The sequence below is a fragment of the Pseudopodoces humilis genome, chromosome 2 (assembly GCF_049639895.1).
Source record: "Pseudopodoces humilis isolate 2021_Gansu_Grassland_sample_001 chromosome 2, ASM4963989v1, whole genome shotgun sequence".
Lineage (NCBI taxonomy): Eukaryota > Metazoa > Chordata > Aves > Passeriformes > Paridae > Pseudopodoces > Pseudopodoces humilis.
In genome coordinates, this window is record NC_142201.1 from 94,663,743 (window position 1) to 94,683,148 (window position 19,406).

The window sequence follows — 19,406 nt, forward strand, 5'->3', positions numbered from 1 at the left end:
AAAATATTTAAATATATACACACACACACCTCAATTATTAAAGTTTAAAGCTGGAATAGGGAAATAAGAATCTGGAAAACAATGAACCTGACATGAACGTTTTAAATCACATCTGAAATTTAAAAGGAAGCACCACTATGAATGAAAAATATAAGTCTTCTTTTACCCCTTATTTTCCACCTCCTGTAATGCCAAGTCAAACAACTGAAGATCAGCTGTCAATCCAACCATAACTAAGTTTTTAATTTAGATGTCATTCCTTTCCAAATTCCAGAACATTCAAGGTGTACAAAGATCACCCTTCTATTTTTTTTCTGCAATGCTAAGGATTAGAAATAGACTTTCTCATATTTTAACACTTGTTTAAACAGTCATACATAGGGATACAGAAGTCTTCCAACCAAAAGGAGTCAGACTAAAGGTGTTACTGTGGCCTGGTATACCCTTCTCTCCAATCCCCGTCCTTCCTTCCTATTCTGTCCTTCTAGGATTAGCACATACTTGTTTTTAACAGAGATAACTGCAGACAGCAGATGTTTGAGACAGCTCATGTAGTTTGTATCAGTGCAATGGAGGCAAGGGGCAACCTTCACCACCAGAGGATGTGGAGATGGGGAAAAAAGCCCAAGAGGGACACATCTGTAGTGGGTTTAAACTACAGAAGCCATCTACATCCATAATATACCGAATGTATGACACTTTCAGGCTTCAGGAAACATCCCACTATCCTGCACTAACAAGTCAATTTCTAATAGTACAAGCCAAACTTTGCCCTGAAACTTTGTCTTATGAATGCTACACATTGGTCCAGAAACAGTAAAATTATCTAATCATTAAAGAAGTACCTAAGCTCTGATGAAGGGTCTGAAGACCCTGGAGTTTATGTTGAGCTAATGAAATACAAAGACCAATAATTCCCTCATGCTTTTCAACTGTCTTCACATGACTGACTGTTTTGGGTCACTTTATATATACAGTATTATTTTAGAAGTTTTTCAGTTTTCTTAAAATTAAAAGCAGAGAGCTAACCTGTAAACACATATATACAGTTTAACAAGATAAAGCCTTACTTTGTGTTTCTGCAGGCTCAAGATGAAGTTATAGGAGTACTTAAAGCTGAAAAAATTGACTTAGCTTTGCTTGAAGCACAATACGGCTTTGTTACTCCCAAGAAGGTGTTAGAGGCACTCCAGCGAGACGCTATTCAAACAAAGGCAGAGCAATGGCAAGAAGATATCTATGAAAAGCCTATGGGAGAGGTAAGAATGAGTAATTGATATTTAACCATAGTTCCAACTAAATTCAACAGAAAATCTCTCACCCACTGCTGGAGAAGGAGGCAAATGAGCTCTAAATCTGGAATGGAACATGAGAGTGAGAGCAGAACAAAGTCCAGGGTCCAGCTGGGACCTGAATCTAATGATCCTCACTTATACTTCAGACTGGGGGCTTTATACATCAACAGATACATTTTTTTCTAATTCAAGCCATCTCCTTTTTCTTCTTCCCTTTCTGTAATCCACATTCCCAGCTCATGCAAGCAGAAACCTCGCCAGTCCCCACTTGTCTCATGGAGGCCGATCTTACCAGTGGCTGCCGGGGCCCATCCCGCAGCAATGACACAGCTGTGCACCTCTGCATACCCCTGCTCCCATTAATTTGGGAGCAGTCATGGGGATACCTGCTTGGTCTGCAGACTTACTATAATGAGCTGGCATTAGAAACTTCATCCAGGAAGAAATCTAATATTCTCAGATTACACCTAAGTAACCTTTAGTTTAATTACACTGCAGCAGCAGCTGCCATACTTTCTGAACAAAGTTATCTGATTTATTTCTGTCCTGAAATGCAAATCACTGGATATTAAAACACCTTCACATCAGATTGTGGTTTTTTTATCCCAGGTAGCTGTCTCCAATTCAGATGAACATTTTTTAACATACTGCTCAGTATAGATAAACATCACAAAATAAAAGCAGAAATTGTGAGTAGAATTCTCCTACCAAGTGTTTTTTCCAAGCTTTTTCAACAGAAATGTACCTAAGGACACAGAGATAATTCCAGACAAAATTATGTCAGGCAAAAGGTCAACTCTTATTTCAGAAGCTCAGAGGTTAAAATCTCTGGATATAATCCGAAACAGATAAAGTTCATCTGTGAAGCTTAATTTATTTTAGAACACTGTGGTATTATGTCACAGAAACTTTGAGCACAAATGGAAATGATTTGAGGAGAAGTCCAAAACAGTTTGAAAACATAAGCTCTGGCTGTTACTCTGTGTAAGTTTATACATACTCTTTTCTTCTTACACTTAATGGCAGAGAAATAATTTCTAGCACCACTGGATCTGGCAATTTCAAAAGGCAAAGGTAAACATCCTGAGAGCAACTGAAATGGGAGAAGGACCACTGCCACTTCTTGGTCTTGGTAAACCAAAAGATGCAATAATAGGCAGGCATTCCACAATTTCAGTTTCGAAATCCCCCTGAATTATGTCAGAGATCCATTTTGTTGGGGTTTTTTTTGGTTTTTTTTCTTTTTTTTTTGTATTTTTCAACCACACATAAAGACCAAAGGAAAGGTGGAAGCAGCCACAATGTCCAGGAACAGACCATTAAAATTCCCCCCTTTGCTACTAAGACAATATACCTTCGTACCTGCATGTGCATCTCACCCTTGAGAGTTTTGCCTGGTAGCTCTGAACACAGAGACTGTCTTCCCAAAACTCAAGTGAAATTGCAATTAATTCCAGAAGGCAGCTGAAAGATTTCCAGTCCTTTACCATTTTCTCACAATTCTCCTACCTATTCTAAACATAAAGTTTCTTGGCAAATTTAATTAAGAACGTAGTGGGAAAATTTTTTGACTGGACAATTTTACTCACTGGGAACAAGATTAATAGGTGAAGAAATGTAGCAAATTAGAAAGCAGTATTAATACATTCTCCTCTGCAAAACCTATGAGAAGTGTGACAGACCAAAACCATTTCTTCTTTGGCCATGAGGAGATATTAAAATTTTTTTTGAAAACAGGCTTTTTCAATCCAACTTGCTCTACAGCTATTTCTTTCTGCATCCTAAAAAATGTCAGATAAGATTACTGTTAGCACTCACATTTGAGGGACATAAAATAAATTATAGTTTTATTTTGGTTTTGTTTCTGACTAAAAGGCCTGAAAAAGTTTTCCATTTCTGTGTGGTTTATAAACTTAGATGTAGTCAGTTTGTGTGAAAAAAATCTGTCTTTGGATCAATCATCACTTCTCTGGAATACACAATGAAGTGTATTCAACATTCTAGTAAATGCAGAATAACAGTATAAGAATAATTCTCCCTGGTACAAAAATAAACAATCTTTTTTAAAAGGAATCCAAAAAATCAGAAATGGTGATGTAGGAAAAGAGATAAAGATGAAAACACTGCAGAATTTGTGGTGTCTTTTTCTCTTCTTTTTCATGGTATCAGAAAGCAGATTCTGGTTTCTAACTCCCAATAATACAGCCAAAGATTAAAAAAAAAATCATGTGCCTCACTGTTCAAAATAGGACGAACCTCCTACCACTTTGAGAGCTCCACTAAAAGAGGTGAAAGGAGAGAAAGCCTGTATTTTGCATCCATCAAGGATAATTAAAGATTGAATCCATTTCTGAAATCCCACTGCCAATCACCTTGGGGAAAGATGCACCCTCACCAGTATTTTAACAAAGTCTGTTTGTGTCCTCAAAACATCTGGTAAATGTTGGTCAAAACTTTCCAAGGACCACGGCTGCAGGGCACCAATAAGTCAGTCACAGGAACAGACTGAAACAATAGCGCTGACAAGGTGGCATTCAGGAGAAGACCACCAACGTATCTGCATGGAAATTTGGCATAGCTAGGGCTTAAAAAGGCAGGGGAAGCAGTGCTCCCATAATCTCTGGTAATCCTAAACTCAGGATTGTACATTTATAAACAATGATTTTGAGGATATTATTAACAGGAATAATATTACACTGAATTTAGGATAAACTGTATGTAACTGATGTAACTACCCTGGATTTTCTTCTGGCACACCACCAAACACAAAACAATCTAAAAACAGAAAGACGAAGAGTTCAGTTCTGATGTAATGGATATGAGATACACCATCCTAGTTTGATTTCAGTCAAGAGCTAGTGGCAAAATGTAGTTAAACTATTAAATTTGTGTGAATTTTTAGCTTGCTCAATTATTCACAGTTACGTAAGGCTATGCCTCTGATTTTCCATTGTATTGTACAGCATGTTCAAGTATTAATTCTAGCAAAAAGCCCATATGGTTAGCAAGAACAGAACAACAAATCACTTAATTAAGATTTTTATCACTTTAATTTTCAACAGAAGACATTTATACTGCTGCTTATTAGTCCTCTGTGGTTTTTAGCTAAGAACTGTGTAGGCTGAGTAAACTTGTGTGCATGCATATAAATGGATATTTCTGCATAGGCAGATCTATCATTTGGCCAGAGCAATCTCAGGAACCCGGGGCTGTTGGAGACGCTTCTGTGTGAGGATCTCACACCAACGGGGGTTCACAGAACTTCTCTCTCTTCTCTGCTGGAGACGTGGGAGTCAGCCACAAGACCTCACAGGGAAAATGCAAGAGTCAGATTTACTCCCCAGGGAGGTGCCCTTATCTTGCAGAGGGACACAACATTTTCTCAACAAACCACACGGGCCAGCAACCAGTCCCAGGCTCTTGCCCTGCGTGGTCCTGCAGGGAGGGAAAGGTGTGCTGCACAGGGACACGCTGTGTCACAAGGCCAAATGGCCATTCCTGTTATGTATCTCCCATGCAGATCTCAAGTGTGTGCATTAATTGTGATGTAGGATTGCTCTCTCTCCAATTCTCCTCTTTATGACCCACCTGTACCAGGAGATAGTCCCAGTACTTCTTCCCTTCCCTCCCAAGCTCACACTCTCCACCTTGTTCCCAGCCAAAACAGCTAAATGCTCACAGTAGAAATGATTTGACAGCATGCTTAAAAGAAACAGAAAAGCATCTTCTAGTCCCAGCAACAGGAGAAAACTGCAACATGCAAACTGCTTTAATACAGCAGCTTATTAACTTTTCTCTTACTCTTTCATGTGAGCAGGTCTCCCCATGACACTATTCTTCTTTTTCCCATTTAAAATTATTTGTTCCAACTCCCTGCCTGGAATATACACCTCACCCATTCCAAACACCAGCTTGCAATCCAAAATGTTGTAATCTCAACAATGACAAATTTGCTACTGTGAAATGTAGAGTACGGAGAGCTGCAAAACAAAACCCTGGAATTAATAACTTCTATTTTTGCATACATGCTGCATTACTGCTTGAATTAACTTCTTGTAGCCATTCAGCAAGTACTCCAGAGCAAACAAAATATACAGAACATATGAAACCCTCCTGGCAGGTCCCAGATCCTTTACACTGAACAGTGCAAGAAGCAGGACTATTATATACTTGGTTAATGTTGCTTGGCTGATGACTAACCCTCATCTCAATCAAGCATTTACATGTTCAGATCATCTCATTTATGATCAGCTTGTAACCAGAAATGTCAGCGCTTTCTTATGACAGCAATTGACATATCCCCTCAGATTTTTTACATATATCTTCAAAGTGGTGGTCCAATCCATATAAATGCCTTTACTTTCTTAACCCCACCCATGCAGCCTGCCTGACCTCACACTGAGGGCTGAGACCAGCAGGCATTCAGTGCCTGCTGCAAGGCTGATGCCCAGCTCGTATCAATTTAAGCAAAACAGAGCCATAGTTGCAAGCAGCACTACACCACAACTTTGTCAAAAATCAGGAGCCAGACTGCTTTCTGATAACAGTGTATATTCACCTGGCAGTATCATATTTAAAAAGACATGGATTAGAAACTTAGGTGATGGCACTTCATGCATCTGTAATACTTGTCCCAAAAACCCTTCAGAAATCTTGGGTGGTGGGAAGGTTGATAAAACATCGTTCTGGTAAGTTAGAAGCTAAATAAAATATTTCAGTTTTTAAAATTTCCACTTCTGGTAAAATAAGGGAGAGTGTGAAGAAATTAAAATGGACAGTTTTCCTCAACCTGACCTTTTAAGGCAATCCAGTTTTCAACTGCTTTAAGAGATATAGAAAGCACAGCCAAAAGATTCCTGTATAAGGCGACTCTTGGTTACTAAGAGAGATTGCATATGCAAGGGTTTAGGTAAGAAATGTTTTTCCAGGGGAGGTCCTGGAAATCAGGATCATGATTCCAGAAAGCAGTCACCTTGCTAGGGTAAAACATATAAATTATTAGTCAACAAGATTAAAAAAACCTTTAATGATCTGCTGTAAGAGCACCACAAAACAGCACCAAAACAAATAATTACAGGTTTCTTCATATTTTTTCATCATGCATGAAACAAGCTCAGCTATGTTACAACAGAAAAGACTCTCTAATGCCATAAGTAGAAAGTGCGGGAAGTTTTAAAAAGTGGTACACATTTTTGTTGGAATATTTTGGATTCAAACCATCTTCAAAGCCTTGTCAATAGCTCCTTTTTCTTCATTCATAGCAGTATCAAAAAAAAAGGTTAACGATTATTTAGAAAGAACATAAGAGACTATATATAGCTTTTAAAAAAGCTGCGATAAGCAGGGGGAGACTTGGAAACCTAAGCAGAAATTGATGATATCCTCTCTCATTTAAGAAACTCATGTTTAGGCATTCCAGCTCTCCCTGTCGTCATTTCTGTTGGCCAAATTGTAAATAAACATGAGGAAAAGATAATTAATCATACTCCCTGGAATTAAATTGTCCAAAACAAGCAGTGGCCCTAAAAATCTGAAATCCCCGTGTTTCTTGTGGCACACAGAATTCCCTGTAGGGGAAACATCAGAGAACCAGAACCAGCTTTGCTTCCCACACTGCCGATTTGTGAATTCTTTCCTATTAATAGAGTGAAACACTACAATCAGATTGACCTACTGCGGTTAAAAGGAGACACTGGGCTGTGAGCTCAAAATTTCTATTTTCCAAAAAGGACACAAGGATTCCTATGTTGACCTGATGAGGGAGGCAGTCTCCAGAGGGGAACAAGCAGGGAACAAAGTTGCTCACAAATACAGACTCTTCCCAGGTCTTTTGATGGCCTCCAGTGATCCTCCCTGAAACTTCAGCTAGATCACTAATGCCCTAGAAGGAAAACCACGCGTGGTTATATACACACACTTGCACAACTCGGTCACATACTGAACTCAAAATTGCAATAGAATCCTCAGAATCACAGTTTTCTCTAAGTTTGTGGAGTTATTTTAACAGCATAAGTCTAGTAAACAGTTATGCCAATACTTCTGTAGTTTAGAAAAATAAAAAATTGATTGCCAAAAGCTAAAATGGATTATTTATATTAAAATATCACTATATAGTAATATTTAGAAAAATTTAAAATTTTTCATTGGAAGGGTGGTCAGGTTTTAGAATGGGCTACCCAGGGAAATGGTGGAGTCACCATCCCTGAAAGTATTCGAGAAATTACTGGGCATGGCACTTAGTGCTATGGTTTAGTTGACATGATGGTAGTCAGTCAAAAATTTGACTCAATGAGCTTGGAGATCTTTTCCAGCTTTAGTGATTCTCTGATCAGGTGTTAAGAAATCCTTGAGGAAGGAAGAGGATTTTTATGCTCAAACAGTGCTATAAAGGTGCCATCTGAAAGACAAAGACCTCGTAAAAGTAACACGTGAAATCTGTGGAACGTAACAGGAAATGCCACCATTAAAAAGAAATACTTCAAGCTATTAAAAAATTCAGCACTTTCTTATTCTAGAAACCCAGAGCCATGCTCAGAGTATGTACAAGGGACAGGATTGCTCTGCACTCTTGGCACAACCATGCATTTACTGTGAAACCAGAAAACTGCTTTTTGATTTACCTCTACCTTACAAGAACAATTAAATGCTCTTATTTCCTAGGCAGCTATAAGTGAGGCAGCTATTTCTATTCAACCAGAAGTCAAGCATCTACTGTGTGAAGCATTGGATGATGTTTCTTCTGCCAAGACATCTGGTTCTCTACCAAAATGATCAACGAGAGAAGCACAACTTTGGGAACAGTAACTGTTAATTAGTTTAAAAAAAAGTTAAGGATCACTCACGGCAGGAGGAAAGGAAGGTGACTGAGGGTCCTGAAAAACAGTACCTTATCATTCTAATTTGTTGGGATTAGACGGAGAGAATTAAACTGATACCAGATGACCTCTCTACTAGGTTTATTATTATTATATATTATTATATTATTAAGCTGCTCTTCGTAAAATTCTTTTAGTAGTGAAAGCCCAAGAATGCAATAGTTTCAAAATGTTTCAGGAGTTTTTCCTTTTTTTTTTTTTTTTCAGCTTGATAAAGTTGTAGAGAAACAGAAAGAAGTTCACAGAAGAATGCTGGAACAACTTCTAATGGTAGAAAAAGCACACAGACAGACACTGTATGAACTAGAGGAAGAGAAGAGGAAGCACAGCAAATACATGGAAAAAAGTGATGAGTTTACAAACTTGCTGGAACAAGAATGTGAAAGGTAAGGTTACCTCTTACCATAGTAACATGAAGTATGTATAATTTAACATTGCATCTAAGGATCTCTCTGCTTTCTTATTCTGCATACACTAAAAATCAGACATATTTGTGGAACTGTATTTTGAGGGTTCAGCCGTAAAAACATAACTAATGACTTCTAGCAAACACCAATATCTACATCTCCATCAGCCAGCAAGGTAGGTCAAACAGCTGTCAGATTCCTCAGCACTGTTGCAGGATGCCAAGGATGTTACATTGCAAAGAATACAGGGAGCCATGCAGATGTATGATGTTATAACCAAAAGGAACAGGTGAACCTTTCAGTGTGTTTTAGAAGGTTGTACATACTACAGTATGTAAGGAACAGAATATGGCATCAGGCATACAGCCCTTCATGGCAGAAGAAAAAGACATGAGGAGAAACAGATATTTGGACAAAACACAGAAATACATATAGAGAAAACAAAGGCAGAGGATAATTTCCAGAAAGCTTTGAAAGTAAGGATGAAAAAGGTTGGCATATCAGGGTTGGCATAAAATCCATAAAAACAGCTTTATTTTTTAGGGGCGACCTGAAAGTGCCACAGCTTGTTTAAGCACAGTGTTACAGTTTCAATACCAATTCTCAGAAGAATTAAGAATAATTTAATGTCATTTACCATCTTTAAAAGAAGCCACTTTATACTGTGACTTCTCTGAATCTGCAATAAAACCAAACACATCCTAAGGAAAAATAATATCAAAGAACATTTCCTATTCCCTGTATATCTAGCTGAGAAGATAGGAGAATATTGTCTCAGTTTCCTTTCACTTAGGAACAGATGGAAATGTTTGGGTGTGAGAACGTCAAGCCTATTCTAAACTCACATTATGCATAGATAATTCTTCCTTTGCTTGGCCTGTGTAACATCATGTCCTACGTATTCTGGCAGCGTTCACCCCGTGTGCTGCACCTCTCTCCTGCACATCTATCAAACACCGGGCACACAGCCGGATTTACGGTGCTCAGCTGCTGAGGCTGGGGAAGAAAACGCTTTGCTGCTCAGAAAAATGTGTACAGATGCAGGCAAGCACGGGCACACAGAGAAAAGCACATACTAGGAACTGTTCTTGGGAACCATCATCAATTGGGAACCAAACCCTGAGATCAAGGGAAATTTTCAGTTCTGCTCTCTCCTCAAATTCGGATACTAATCTCCTAGAGGCAGAGCTAGACAACTCAACTCGCCTTATAAGAGTGGCAAAATGTTACATCAATGTGCTCACACTGTGAAAAGCTGCACAGAGGAAAAGACTAAGCATTGGAGTAATTTTTGTTTTTTAAACAGGATAGGCACGGGATTAAAACTTCCTGTCCCTCTTCTATATCCCTCTATCCCTCTCTGCCCCATCTCTGCTCCCATTCCCAAGAAGACTGTAAAGCATTTACCACTATTGTCTGCTAGGCTAAAAGTAGGCTGCCTGGAAAATGGTGGGAAGAGGGGGAATGCTGAGGTGCTTAAAGAGCCCTTAGAGGATATAATAATAGATTTCAGATAAAGTCCCAATTTATTTATTTTTTTTCATGTATTTTATGTGGAAAACCTTAAGGGGATGTGATGTCACTTACTGAGCTGATTCCAAATTGTTTGCCAAGTAATGTCACCATCAAGATCTCCACACAGTTCCATGCCATAACAGAAAAAAAGAAAGAAAATAAAAACTCAACAAAAAAAAAAAAAACACAACCAAAAAACACTCACCAAGTTAAGACATAGCTCTTCCTGCATGAGCCTGCCTGACATGGCAAAGTGACCTTTGCTTCCACTTCAAAATTCTTACTCCAATGTACATTTTCTCAGGATGCAAACTTTGCATTTGGATTAAGAACAAATATAACTCTAAGAAAAGTTTCATACATAAAGCAGTTACATTAATTTTTGCTTACCCCCAATACAAGTAAAAAAAAAAAAAAAAAAGAAAAAAAAAGCAGCAGAAAGTATTCACCAATGAACTTAATTTTTTTTTTAGACAGAAGCAATATCCTCTTCTATATGATGGCTATATTGCATTCCAAACAGTATTTCAGGTTCAAAGCAAAATCCCTAACTTTCAATCAGCCAAAGATGTACCTTTTTTTATCAAACAGCAAGACTACATTATATGCTAAAGATATCCTTGGAGGATATATAATGTATATAAGCCAATGAAGGTACATTAATAATATGTGACTATGTGATCAAAAGGAAAAACACTTAGAAGTTATGAAGTTATGAGACAGTGATGCTGAGATTCTGAAAACTACTTATGGCAAGAATAAAGAAATTATTAGTTAGATCCAAGTCTCACAAACTGTTCTGGATATATTTTCAAATAAGGCAGAAAAAGCACTTCCTCTCTCTTGCCTGTGTGTTCAGGAAAAACAGAACTAAAGAATTTTTAAATGTAAATTTTAGTGATGAATTTATCAGATGATCGTGTTTTACATAAACTAGACAACCCTTCATCTCTACATCCTTTATATTGCCTTATGCCTTTCATCAATGGCATCTCTCATTGAAAGAGTTAATGTTTGGATTGTGCAAAATATAAGAGTTTTTGATGACTCGGTAAAAGCTCTTCACCTTAACCATTCAAGAATTTGACTTTACAGTAAGGCAACAAGACTGTCCTCAGCAATTGTACATTGTTAGATTTGGGAGCCTAAGCTAATGACAGGAGCAGCGAAAATTTTCTAGATATGAGAACCAGATTAGCATTCAATGTTAAACCTTTAGGCATTATAAGCATTTTTCTTGTTGCCAGCCAAAAACTAATCCTCCATAGTCCTGCTGTAGTTCAGAAACAAAGACTAATCTTCAAACTGAACAGTCTCATTCCTTACAAAAGACACTTACCAGCAAACAGAGAATAAAACTATGCTACTGTCATTGTAGTAATTCATCTTCAGTCACACTTTTAAAGCCACGAACGAGCCACAAGCCTGACAAATCCCTAGCATATGAGGAAAAGTTCTGTGGAGAAAAAGAGACTAATGAACAACTGGAAATGTCCTTCCTGCACTTCAGCATGAACAATTCTCTGTGTGTGTGTGCAGACCAGACAGGAACACCAAGACAAACAACCTGTGCATGGTAGTGTAGCATGTCAACTAGAATCCAGAAGGGAAAAGTTTGTTGTATTGTTGGAGCTTAAGAAACAGCAGCACCAAAGTTCAGAGGAATGTAAAAAATAATAAGTCCAGAAGCTGGATACAAAGACAACTAGGTGCACCTGAAAAATCATACCATAAAAGCTACTGGCCTTGTTTAGATGCTCTTGCATTCCATGGGGTTGGAAGATGGAGGGCAGGATTAAGTACCACAAAGAATACTTAGATTCTAATGCAGATTCCACTGTATCTTCCTGAGGACATATGCATTTGTCCAAAATCACTTATCCACATTCCATATTTTTGCAGCACAGTTAAATAATAAAAGCTGCTGCTTTGGAAAACATTTTACAAGGGTAAATTATGAAACTAGAAGGTTTTCCAGATATGCATGTTCCCAGTTTGAAAACGTCTGCCATATGTACATAAGTATTTATGCATTTACATAGTACTCTCTACCCTACACAAAAAAACCCCCACAAAACAAAAACAAACAAACAAACCAAAACAAACAAATAAAAAGAGCAAAACAGTAACATGTTTAGCTCTTACACTGCCCTTTTCCACTGCATATATCAAGGAACTTTAAATATTATTTAAGCACAGCTATTCCCCATTTTCCATTTACTCAAATGAAATGAAGGTGTGAGGAAAATAAATCAATTGCAGTTACCTGAGGGTTAAAATGGATGAAAGGATGAAATGTCCCAATGTATACATGTGTTCCTTCTTCAAACTTTCTATATCCTATACAGTTTCTCAACCACACAAAGGGTGAAGTTTTATTACAAAGATATACCCATTGACAGGTGAATGTTATTCAACAGGACAGGGGAAAAAGGGGGTTTGCTAACAACCAAGTTAAATACATTTTTAAAGGCAGTTATGATAAATTTTCCTCAGAGAATTCAAATACTAGCACAAAACTCTGCAGTTTGGTATAGAAGGAATAAATAAGATCTTAAGGTTAAGGACCATCTACTAACATGAGGGTCATTTTTTCTAAAACCTAATCTGTAGAGGTCTCACACCTGTAGTCTTTCTCATCTGACAAAACACTACAAAACAGCTTTTTGCTCCAGCTGCTGCCACCCTCAATGTCAGTCAGTTAATACAACAACCAGATGAGTGATACAGGTTGGAAGTGGTCTCTGGAGGTCTCCAGCACAACCTGCTGAGTGCAGGGCAAACTTCACGATCCAATCAGGTTGCTCAGATCCTTGTCCAGCTGACTACTGAAGATCCCCAAGGTCAGTGATTGTGCTGGCTGCCTGGGCTCCTGATGCAAACTCAGGCATCTTCATCAAAAGACCCGTTCTCTCAGTTTCATTGTAGGCATCATTCTGGTGTGGCTTCTGCACCATGTTCTGTTTATTGTTCTCAATAAAAGCTTAATAACATCTCTTCTGGCCAAGCCCTGAACTTAAACCATCTTTACTTTCTCTGATAATTTGGCTGCCTTGAGCACAAATGAGCTTTCAGCATTTCCTTGCCATCTTACTCATACACTTACTGTGACTCTAGCCTAGGCTCATTTCTCTGAGTGTTCCAGAGTGTATTCCGAGTTGGAAACTTAGCATTGTCCACCTCTGCTCTGTTCATAGCACTCCACAGGTCTTATTCTTAAGTGTCTTTTCTTCATCCATTCACTCTCTGTGCTTCTCCTCACAGAAACTCTAAGTCAGGCATCATCTCTATAAGGATGACTCAGGTGTACTCCAGCCATCACCGTAACAAATGAATTCACCAGATGAGCAACCTGTCATCATTCCCAAGTCCATGAGAAGAGAAGGGAATCAGTCTTTTATCCCTTGGCCCTTGGCTTCATACTTACAATTCTCTAATACCTCCATTCTTAAAATTGGGGTAACTGCTTATCACTCAGCCTTTTGAACCTGAGCCTTCCTACATTTAAGTCTCACAAATTCTTGTTCATAGTACCTTCAAGAAAAATAAATACTAAAAAACAAAGGAAAAAACAAGCCAAACACACACACCCAAATAAGCCAAACATATCTCTTGGTACTTCCAAATAAATAATTTTCCAGGCCCTCACTTTAAAAAATTAATCATTTCCACATCAGCTATTTCTGTCTTCTCTGTATCTTCCTTGGATGAACACTCAATACTGAATTAAGACTATGTTTTTTTCTCTTGTGTACCTTCACAGTACACTCTCACACTCTCATGCAATGTTATTACATGGACTGATCAGGGTTTGAGTGGTAAGAAAGGTAATTTCATGAGACTGAGAGCTCTAGGCAAAGTGTTTTGGGTTTATTTTCAAGTGTCATATGGAAGTAATTGCTACCCACAGTAGATCAAGTAAACAGTGCTTGAAATTCAGAACAGGGTATCAAGGAAAGAAGGAACCATTTGAACTAAAAGGTGAAGTGTATTAGTTGCTAGCATAACATTGCTATACTTTATTTCAAACACACTTACACATTGGATTAATGATATTTTGCATGTCCAGTTCTGGAAAATTCAATATTCTGGAAGAGGGTATAATTAATATTTATTATATTTCTTAATTAAGCCAATTAAATATTATAAGAAGCAGGACCTTATCTCTGCAGAGAGCTGCAGTTAAAATAAATACTGACAACTTATTTATTCTACACGCGTTACCAGAGGTTTTTAATTTCATGCACACTGAACTATTGTTGTAGATTGCATTGTACTCAAATGCAATCATTTCCTTTTAGCTTTCTGGCAATGAGTTATATGTATTACATATGCTGAAGACTATGTCTTGCAAGTTGTGAAATGGATGCCAGATCTGTGTACATTTGACCTTTTTCATGGGTATCTTGTGTTCTGTAGGTGAATAAAAAAGACCCACCACAAGCAAAACATTAATATTCTTATTCTACATTACACTCCAATGGGACAGTCCCACTAACAACACCACTGAGGCACAAAGAGACTCAAGGAAGTGATGTACACAGATTAATTACCTCATGCTTGTATGTGGAAAACTATGTGCTGTTGCACTACATAACTTTCAACAGATGTTGTGAAATCAAATCTTTGTCACAATTCAAGGACTCAAAGATGTTTACAGGCTTTGTGCATGATGAAAGATAAAAATACCTTAAAGCAAATAAATAGAATTTAGGGTTAAGATCCCAAAACTGTTAAACAAGGTCATGTTATGTTTTTTTGAATGCAAAAGTCCAAAAATAAATACAGATAGAAAGAGGGTCCAGCATTAATGTAACTGAGAAATTCTCTCTAGATCAGTGATGCAATTCAAAATTATTCCACCTACTGTCATTAGCAAGGAGATGTTAAATCTAGATGACAAACATTTCTCATGCAACTCCACTGACACTGGTAGAATGACACAGACAAACTCATACCAAGACTTGCTTTTAATTCTGGGCATGTAGCATGCCTGTTCACTGTTTCAAGCACAATATCACTATTAGCAACCAATATTATCATTGCACACTTGGGAGGATGGGGAGGGTACAATGAATAACCTTAGCTAAAGGACATTCTCCTACACTTCTACCCTCTCTCCCCTCGTGTGTGGGGAAGGTGATGCTCATTGCCCTCCCTGCAAAAGGACATAAATTCTGAAAGGGACAACTGTGGGAAGCCACCCTTTACCATCAGGGTGGTGGCCCCTGGTCAGCACTTTTAACCCTCATGTCAGAACTCAAAGGGAAGGATGACCTTTCTAAGCTGGCAAGTCTCAGCATATTTATGGCTCTTGTAAATCAACACCTAAGCAGTGACCAGCACGGGCGATGAAGCACAGGCCAAATATGCTCATGGGGAGGCACTGCCCTCAGTAGTGGGGCACTTGCTCCAGTCACCAATTTACATTTCCAAATAAGACTGAGTGCACCACTCCACATGTGGCACAGCATAACAAGTCTAATCATAAGCAACAATAGAAGCAGATGACTGTACCAAGACCTGTGACCAGAAAAAGACAGGGTGCACTTCTGATTCATTGCAGGGTGGGGTTGTGAGAGAGGGAGAAATTAGCACAGGATTTTGTAACTGTAACTTTGAAAAGCAAACACACAACATCAGTCAGACAGTAAAATCCCTAAATCATTCTCCAAGATAGAAAACTTACATTCTCATAATTTTCAAAAAAAAAGTCATCGCTATGGGAAAAGTTGTCCTCCTGTTTGAATGTGGAGGAGGAGAAATCTCAATGAAGTTAAGATCTTTCTTGTGGCAGAAAAATTTAAGTGACTTACATGTGCTATAATTAGTTTCATATCTTAAAAACAGGCAGGAGAAAATGGCCATGAGAACTTAGAATGCAGGTCACACATCAGTTACCAAGACTTGTGATCTAAACTCAACCAAGTTTCCCATGGCATGCTGAGAGCTTCAATGCATTTATGCCCAGCTAGAAAACCTCTGAGTATTGTATACATACATGAGAGAACCATGCATGGGAGACTGCAGCAAATTAAGAAAAATGTCTCAGCCTCAGTCTTTGTGCTGAGACAGTAATAACAGAAACAGAGAATAAATAAAAAGATCAGAAGCGCTAAGTCTGTTAAGAACAGAGATTACTTGAAAAAATTGCTAAAAATAAACACCAAAATCGTCTCACATGGCAATTTTGCTTTTCATGTATGTACATAATTTTATTTCTTGAGCCTGAAATACACATTTTAGAACCTTTCAGAAAAAAAGCCCCACACACTGGGACAAGGTAACACAACCTATTTATAGTCCGAAGATCAAGAACGTGAATACATTGAGAAACTATGTTCAATATTTGTATCTTTCTACTAAGAAGACTGGAAAAAGCCACAGAAATTATCTAAATGTTTGGGAAGGACATACTGAACTCTGGTTTTTAAAATCCGTGATTCAGACTCATGTATGTTTCGGTGTGTGTAACGAGGCACAGGTCAGGCTGATGGCTCAGAGTAGCAAATGGGAGTAGATATAAGAAAACCTACTGGACCATCTAGTATCTCCCTTGTAACAGAGAGTTGTTCTCCAAATGCAGTGTTTACAATTTTACTTCTCATTTCAGATGTCCAACATACAAAAAAGTCCTAATTTGCCTAGAAATGATCTATAAAAGTTGCATTCTCATAAACAAAATTATACTTTTCTATTCATTCAACAATTCATTCTTTTTAACAGCTTAATACAGTACCTCCTCTACTGAAAGATGCTAAATACTTGACTAAGACTGAAAAAGAACCCTAAGGCACCCACTTTGGTACCAGAGAGATCCATAGCAGATAAAACCCTAGGAGGAGAGTTTGAGTGGGCTGCAGTAAGGTCTGCTGCTTCAGGACGATTCTGAATGGAGAAATGCCCGCTTCCCTTCTGTGGCAGGTCTCAGCTGCACACCCCTTAGGATAAAATCTGACACAATGGCCCTTGTGAGGTGCAACTTGAAGGAACTCCAAAGACTGAGCAGGCAGTGAATTAACCAGGCCCTTCATGTGCCCACAGAAAAGTTATGATGGGAAATATAGCTGGCAAAACTTGAAGCTTGTACAAACATTCTGACAAGGGAAGGCTCCAGCACTAAAGACCCTTGAACCATAGCTTGATCATGGGCAACAGCAACAAGCAGATAAAAAACCCAAACCCAACCCAACCCATGATGACTACTGAGAGATGTCAGGGGAAGTATTCTACCATAGAAAACTTTTATTTCTCTCCCTTCCCCAATATAGGAGATTAAAAGTCCAAAGGGGACAATAACACTGACATTACTCAGTTAACTGATTTATGTCTGCCAGATTTGGCCTAGCATCAGTTACCTTCTCACAGACTCTGCCTTTGTGTTGGAGAAGGGAAACTCACTGAAGCCAGAAACAGGGTTGTTTTCAAATGTGTACATGAGCTTGATGAGACATACCTTGCACAGGTCTGCTCTCATTCTCTGACCAAGGTCCACTGAGTATCTTCAGGAGAGACAGCATCCAAATTAAGGCACTGCAAAAGCACATCACTAAAGCTGCTCTTTGCCTTACTTACTTCCTTGCCAACACCTTCCAAGTCCCACATTTTGCTTGAAATTTCATGAGCTCCTTAAAAATCTGCAACTTAAAATATAGTTCTTCACTCTTAAAAGCAGTCAAGGTCTTGACTTTTATATGCTACTGGGAAATTCCTCAGCCTCAGCACTTTGATTCACAGCATCTTCAAGTCACAGGGGAAAGACACATCCACACAAACATTATCAGGTACTAATAGTTACTAAACCCTGTTTTTCTTAAACTATCCTTCCACTTCAGTAAACCATAATATTTACCATCTCACTTGCACTTCCTTACACATGATTCTAGCCTCCCTCCTCCTCATTGTCTGAACAAAACAAGAGAACTTTGTGGAAAAGTAAATAAAACCTAGCAGAAATGGAGACCATGCACCTTCCTCTCCCTTAACTCTGGTTTGTTTGCTAATAATGTCAGGGTTTTCAAGAAACTATAAGCATTGTAAACCTTATTCTGATGTATAAATTTCCTACTATTAAAATGACTTTTAGGAATGTTCAGATCCTACAATTTGCATTTAAGTCACCAGGAAATTGGGACATCATTTATTAAATGCTTAGACAAGATTTCACATGTTTCTAATTTCAGAATTTCATCTTGCATCCAAATGAGGAACTGAGAAGTAAGACCCACTCCCTGAAATCCTAAAATTCTCCCTTTTTTTCAACAGTCTTGCCAACTAAACTCTGGATGTCTTTGTATTCTGTCAGACAGCAGAATGAGTCAGTCTGTCCCTTCTCATTTCTCTAAAATTCTCTAAAAGAGAAATTGAGAAGTTTGACGACATATTTGGATAAACACACTCAGTGGATAATGTTACTTAACTTTTTATATCTCTAAGTTTGTTATAAACCTCCAAAATCCTTATAGGCTAGATTTAAGTATAGCAAATAAAACTATAGGTTATAAATAAAGTTAATGAAAACCACTCTATTAAAACTCCAAGGACCTTGTAAACATGTTTATCAAAGCTTATCAAAGCTTCACCACTGTAATACAGCACCACATCCATAAATCCATGTTATTAATTGCTAGTCACCCAGAACTCTTATATAGAGGTATATATAATTTTATATATATTTATGATATTTCAACTCTCTATATATAGAGAGTTGAAATATCAACTCTATATAGACTGTCCTTGGTTCAGAACCCAGTTTTCTCATGGTCTCTGAACACATTGTAGCAGCCAACACTAGCTCTGAATGAAGAACCAGTGAGTAAAATCAGAGTTTACACAGTTCAATTCTCCTGAAAAGACAATGAAAATTGCTGTGATCATCTGTATGTGTTTTAGGTCCCTCTGAATGTAGCATTTGTCCTAGAAATAAAGGATGATTGAAATATACAGAACTGAACCTACAGAAGGGCACAAATGCTGAGCTGATTTAGCTTCCTAAACCCTCAGTTTACCAGAGGGTAAGAAGGTTTATAAAACCACTTTGGAATGCATCATTTCTTGCAATAGCAAATGACCAACAACGTGGTGTGTAACTCAATAGTTTTATCAAAGAAACGTATCTTACAGATTCAAGATCCTGATCTCTGTGAATTCCCATCATCTTTAGCTCTGTATTAACTTCAGATGCAAAGAAAGAAAAGAAGGCATTCCAAACAGAGCTTTTACTAGTTGCATAACATAAAACATTTATTTTACATGAATCAGCCTGTTTTCCACATATGCTTATAAGGATTATCAAATTTTAAGATTAGTTTGGT

At 38.0% G+C, this 19,406-nt stretch overlaps 2 protein-coding genes across 2 annotated transcripts in view; one reads left to right on the plus strand and one right to left on the minus strand.

Annotated features, from left to right (window-relative positions):
* CMSS1 (cms1 ribosomal small subunit homolog) overlaps window positions 1–19,406 on the minus strand; it is a 221,053-nt gene that overhangs the window by 142,783 nt on the left and 58,864 nt on the right. The window lies entirely within an intron of this gene.
* Window positions 1–19,406, plus strand: part of FILIP1L (filamin A interacting protein 1 like) — a 146,397-nt gene that overhangs the window by 69,928 nt on the left and 57,063 nt on the right. Inside the window, exons 5-6 of the mRNA XM_088068989.1 lie at window positions 1,086–1,259; window positions 8,378–8,556. Coding sequence (XP_087925115.1) covers window positions 1,086–1,259; window positions 8,378–8,556 — 353 coding nt within the window. The remainder of the gene's footprint in view (window positions 1–1,085; window positions 1,260–8,377; window positions 8,557–19,406) is intronic.